At 46.2% G+C, this 6,000-nt stretch overlaps 1 protein-coding gene across 7 annotated transcripts in view; it reads left to right on the top strand.

Annotated features, from left to right (window-relative positions):
- Positions 1-6,000, top strand: part of SHROOM3 (shroom family member 3) — a 139,858-nt gene that overhangs the window by 110,538 nt on the left and 23,320 nt on the right. For 6 of the 7 annotated variants that reach the window (XM_021394615.1, XM_021394614.1, XM_021394616.1 and 3 more), the window contains one exon: positions 865-993. In XM_021394615.1, coding sequence (XP_021250290.1) covers positions 865-993 — 129 coding nt within the window. Of the gene's footprint in view, positions 1-58; positions 347-864; positions 994-6,000 lie in introns of those variants that run through there. The other variant, XM_021394620.1, reaches the window with a different exon arrangement.

The following is a 6,000-nucleotide window of genomic DNA, read 5'->3' as shown; positions in this document are numbered from 1 at the left end:
GGGGAGGACCGAGCTGGACACAAAGACGGCCGGCCTCTCAGCGGAATGGCATCCAAGCCATCTCAGCCATCCAAAGCCCCAGCTGCCGGCCTGCGCGCTCAGCCTGCAGCCCGCTAAGCACACGGCGAGAGGCCATTCCATGCACCTCGCGCTGCGGGCCCAGGGAGGGGTCTCTCCAGCCTCGCTTTTATTCGGCTGTTGTGAGCTGGAGGAAATTTCAAGGCTGTCTTACATCTTGGAGCTAGAAATGGGAGCCAGTGGGAACACTGTGCCTGCAGGAAGGAAGGAGCTGAAGTGATGGGTGCACGGTGTTTGTGTGGCTTCTGCGTGCGTGTGACAAAGAGGGGTAAATATTTGTTTGCTGACTTTGTGCAAATACTAGTAGAGGGGGGGAAATAGACTTCTCTTTCTTTTTGTTGCCGTGTGGACCTTTCTCTCAGCTTTTCTGCGTTCAAAGCCTTTGTCAGGTGGTTACGTCCTGCAGGGGAGCCCCTGAGCTCCGCAGACAGGGATTGTAGTCTCAGGGAACAGATGCAGGGCGATGAGTTCTGTGCTGTGGATGCTGCAGCTGATCTCCCTTCTGTGTGCTGAGTACTGTGGGGGCATTTGCAGGGGCTGAGCACCGCCTGAGTGGAAAGAAGAGCAAAACCTCTCTCTTGCAGCCTGACTGGGCAGCGACAGAGAGAAGAAAAGGGCTACAGGTGGCTCGCTGGGACATTTTCTTTGCACTTCCTAAAAGTTAGACTGATGCCTCTACCTTTCCCGTTGGGTCCGTGTGTTGCCTTCTTTTAAGAACAATTATTAAATATCGAATACAAATTTTTTGTGTGCTGCTGTTTACATGGCCTTGGTTTCCTTTGGCAGGGACACACATGCTGCGAAGGGATGCACCAACCCGTGTCCCTGCCTGCTCGGTCCAGACCGCGTGACCACTGACTTTCAGCCCAGCAAACCTACGTGGCCGGGAGGAGTTAAGTTAAGGCTGAAGACCAGGTGAGAGTGTGCACATCTGCATCCCTGTCTGCTGGGTGTGTTTGATGGCTGCTGTCTTTGGAGAGTGGCTGGCAAACTCTTCTTCTCTCCAGTGGGAATGCTGGACTAGAATATCATGAATTCCCAGCATCCATGGAACTAGATGGTAAAAGAGGGCCAGAACAGTTTCTTAACCTCATGCCTGCCTATTCCTGTGGTTTCCTTGCCTGTAAGATATTGCCAGGGAAGTGAAAGGAACTGACCTTTTGCACCTTGAATAATGCATCATCTTTTCTTTCTTACCTATGTAAGATTTACGTAGGGGTTGGTGTAAAAATGTTAATGCTTTGGCTGCTGATATGCCTGAGGATGACTCACTGGGAAAGGGTCCTGGAAGAGTGTCCTTTCTTGTCAAAAGCTTTGTCACTTATGGTAAAGTTCATTGGAGGCGGGGGATCAAAATACCTCCACAGCACTGACAATAAGCCTACAGCAGCTCCCCAGATTTAGGTGCCTGTCTTTCCAAAGCCAAGAGGCCTCCTCCAAATCTGAGAGTTTTAGTGGGAGTTCGGCATTCATGACAAGCCTGCTGAGAGCCTATCTGCATTTCTAAATAAGTAAATGTCTTCAGAAATCAGCCTCCTGAATTGCTCTAGATCCACCAGAGTTGTGGCAGAGCCTCATTTCCTTCCTTTCTGCATGCAGGTTAGGGTCAAATTCTACAGTGTTTGCTCAGGCAAAGATTCTTCTGGCAGCAAAAAAGCCTTTTGCATCAGTTAGATGGTATTCTGGATGACCTCATACATTTTTGTGTCTCAGTCTTCTGGGATTTACACCATGAAGTCTAAGCAGCAACTTTTGTTGGCAGCATTGAATTCAGAGCAGACCTTGACCTACTGGAAGTCAAGAAGCTTCACTGATTTCCCATAGCTGGAGGAGATGTTGTTACTGAGCAGCTGCCTATTACTGAGCAGCTGAGGAGGGAATGTGACACGTGAAGTCACACTCTGCTCTTAGAAGCAAGGATGCACATCTGGAGCAAACTCACTGACCTTGGTGGAGTTGTTCTAGCTTTTAGGCACTTTTATGGATCCTGACCCTGTGCAGCCTCAGCGGCTGCAAAAGAAGGAAAGAAGGGCTCAGTATGCATGTTTTGTTTTCCTCCAGCTGGGATTTTGCACCATGAATGATATCTCTCCCAGATGGAGCAGATTTTAGGGCTGAAATCTCTCCTTGAGAAAGTTTTATCAGGGACGAATTTATCTGTGGTTTGCGTGTGGGACTCTGACGTTCCTGAGGTATGAGACCCATAGCAAATTTTGGAAAGAAGCTGCCATGCATACACCACCTTTCTACAGCAGCAAGTTATTCAGGCCATGCTTACTGTAAATCCTGCTTGCCTGTCGATTTAATAGCAGATATCTGCAGAAGCTCCAGAGCTTAGCATTTCACTTGGATTAATTTGTCTTTGGATGCAGAGCCAATGTTTTCCTCCATTTTTCCGGCAGTGTTGGAGGCTGTGTCTGCATATCTCAGTGGCTTAACTCGCATTGAAGCTTTGGTTACAAGCAGGAAGTTGCTTTAATGTACAAGAATTTGAATGTGGGAGGGTATTTCAGACTTGCCGACCTCTACTTTGGCTGTGCCAGTGATTATTACTGAAGTGATTAAAAGTTTCTGAAGGAGAAGAGAGGTTTGTTAGTGGTTCTGTGATTTGTGTGGTTCTGCCTGTTTGTGTAAAAATCCGCTCCCATCCATGCAAACCAGTTTATGTGGACACATCCATACATTCAGCATGTAGTGTACATTCTCCCACTGATCACTTCTACACCAGCATTTTGATGCTGAGGTTATTGGAGCTGCTTGTGGTTTGTAGCTCAAACTCAGAAGAGAGCCCTGCTCCATGTGAATCCCCCTGGTTACCTGCCATGGCTAACTGTCCACTGTAGGCTTGAATAGTCAGTGTCCCTGCTGCCAGCCACCCAGCTCCTCTGAAGCTCTGAACAAGAGTGGGAAAACACATTCCTTCCATTGTTTCTAAGTTTCTCCTCTTGCAGGTTGCTGTGTGTTTGATATCAGGTTGCAAAAGAATCTAAGCTATGCTTGTTTTTCTGTCTTTTTAACTAATTTGCTGACTAGGAAAGAATGAGAAAAAATTATTTGAATTAGGCCAATTGGGCCAATTCATCAGGGAGGATTAACCAGTGCAGCTCTATGAGTTCTGCAAAGCCACAGGCAGGTTAAATCACATTACTGCCTGGCTGCTGAGATTCTCTACCTGTGCTCAGAGAGCAGATGTTAATGTCTGGAGAAGGCAGGATGTAGCAGAGTCCTTCTCAAGGACAAAAGCCAAAGCAAATAAGTTTTTTCTAACTCTCTCTTTTCCAGATCTGTTCTTTCTTCTTTTTTTTTTCTTTTTTCCAATGAGAGAAACACTAAAACTGTGGCAAGAAGAATGAAATTACAGAGGGTTGTTAACCCAGCACTGACCAGCTCCTTATTCTAGCCGTTATGTGCTTCAGGTAGCAGGCAGGGGATTCCCACATGTCTAAGCCACAGTCCTGCGTGAGCAGCACACATAGACTATCCTGGCGGGAAATATTTTCTCAAGATACAGAAGTGAAATACCTTTTATTCTTCAACTTAAATCATACTTACCACGTTGCTTGGCAATGCTTTCTTTAAAAAAAGAAGGCTGTCAGAAGATCCCAATAGGACAAAGTCTTTGAATCCAGTAATCAACAAGACTGAAGGTTGTATACATCACCTCTCACACTAATAACCAAAGCCCCGCTGTTCCTATTCAAGCCTGTTGTCTGGTTAGTGTCAGGAATGTCAGTGGGACCCTTTCATTGTGTAGGGCAAAGTCCTCAATCTAAATATTGCCTGTCAGACATATGCTTGGATGAAGGGAAAATGACGCAGCAGCGCATGGCACAGTTCCTGGCGCTGCACTCTGCGGTAGACCTGTTGGGTGATTCTGTGTAAGTCACTTCACCTCTTGAGGCCTTTGTTTCCTTTTCTGGAAAATGGGATAAATGGGCCTTTCTTGGATAAGGCAGCCCAGGGGTTACCAAAGAAATGTGATAACACAGAGGTGTGATGTACAAGCCCAATAATCATTAATTACAATGTTTGACTGTTCATGAGTTCAACCAAGGAGCGACCGTTGCTCGCAGCTGCCATCACCTCTGAGTGATCTTGGGACTTTTTTCCTACAGCCCGAGGGAGAGCATTGTGTTCCAGAAAGAACATCTTTTGTCTCCTGCAATTTCTGCTGCAGCATGTGATGCTGTCATGTATCTGTAGCCGTCTGCACCTTGTCTCTCACCAGAATCAGCGTGGTGAGCATTGCTTGGTTGTTCCCTTCCACCAAGAAATCTTTCCACGTGGCTTTCTTCTGCCTGCTTTTGGTGCTAGGAAGAGAAGACGAGGAAGAGAGACTGGCTGCTTCCTGCCTATGAAGTTATTGAGAAACACAGTAGAAAAAATCCATATGTACTTCTGCATATGTGATTGTCATCTCTGCTTTCACCCAGAGCCTTTCTTCACAGTGGTCGGGTAAGGGAGCTTTTCCCAAAATGCTGGTGAAGGTAATGGTAAGAGACCTGAGCAGAAGGCCCTTATTCTCTGCCTCCCTTTCCCAGGAGACTTCAGGGGGCTTCAGTACCTGTCTGTCAGCTCAGACATGATACTCAAGGCCCGATCTGATGCAACTCAGACATCCCAAGTGGTGCTCGTCAAAGGGTAAAAAGACAAACAGCACCAGATGTGGGCTGAAACAACAAGGAGGCATGACATTTGCCTGTGACACTGGAGAGGGATCTGAGAGAGAAATGAAACTGAACTGAGTTGGCGTAGAGTGCTGAACTCAGCTGGTATCTGTTACTCAAGTTGTTGGGTTTTTTGTGCGTTAAAAGTCTGAGACTGCTAAAAGCTGTGATATGCTGTGAAGGGATTCTCTGGATGTAGAGTTGTCCTCTAGGAGCTACAGGGAGGGACGTATTGCAGAAAAGAAGGTTGTTTCCTGGTTTGAGAATATTCACACATTTGGCCTAAGTGTCCTGAAGTGAGTTTTTTTTCAGTGCCTGTTTTTTCTTTTACTTCGGGAAAGTTTTAATCAGAGCGTAAAGAGATGTGTGGGTTGCAGCTCTCCCTGTAGGTGAGGAGATACTGTTGCCCAAGATCTATGACATGATGTATCATTTCATAGACCTCACATCTTTCTAATGAGTCCCCCTTATTTTTAGTGAAAATGAGAAAGGAACAGAGCACATTCCAGATCTACTCTGCCCCTGAATTCACCAGAAGGACTCTGAGCCCCAAAAGACAAATTCAGTGAAAGACACATCAAGCTGATGCCATTATGGTCCGACTTCTTTCTAATTGGCCTCATCTGTTATGCTTATTTTTAGAACCATGACTGAACCTTAATTAAGAGCGACACTGCTTTGAGTAGATTGTGGCCTCGCTCTGTTGAAATCCTAATAGGCTTCTGGTGCTTTAGTTTTTCCTTCATCTCCTGCTTAATAGCTGGGCACAGGGACTGCAGCATGTTAGGATGTCTGGAGAAGGTATCCTTGTTACACTAGTGCTCGTGGGTACGACCATCTCAGAAGCATGAGCACAGCAGTGAAAAATCAGGCCCTTGTTTGTATTTTGTGTTTATCCAGATACATAGTCACTCTGATTATACAGAAACTGCTGCGCTCGAGATCTCTCCGCATAGAGACATCCACCTGCAGTTCTTGCTGGTATGGCAGCAGCAGCTGGTATTGCTGCATGGCTCCTCACTGCTCCTTTTGGAAGCTTAGGGACATAGGAAGTTCTCTGGGCAAGCACAGAAAACAGGAAAATGGCAATTTGAAGAAGGTAAATTGCTTGCTTTAGTCAAGTCGGACATTTCTACACAGAAGTAGAAGCTCTCCGAGGGCATGAGGCTGGTATTGAAGCAACACACTCCAGTTGTGTGTGTACTGGGGCATCAATAAGGAACAGTACATAAAGAACATAAATTAGACAGTATGT

Source organism: Numida meleagris, chromosome 4 (assembly GCF_002078875.1).
Source record: "Numida meleagris isolate 19003 breed g44 Domestic line chromosome 4, NumMel1.0, whole genome shotgun sequence".
Classification (NCBI taxonomy): Eukaryota; Metazoa; Chordata; class Aves; order Galliformes; family Numididae; genus Numida; species Numida meleagris.
The sequence above is the reverse complement of the archived record's forward strand: the minus strand, read 5'-3'. Positions and strand labels throughout refer to the sequence as shown.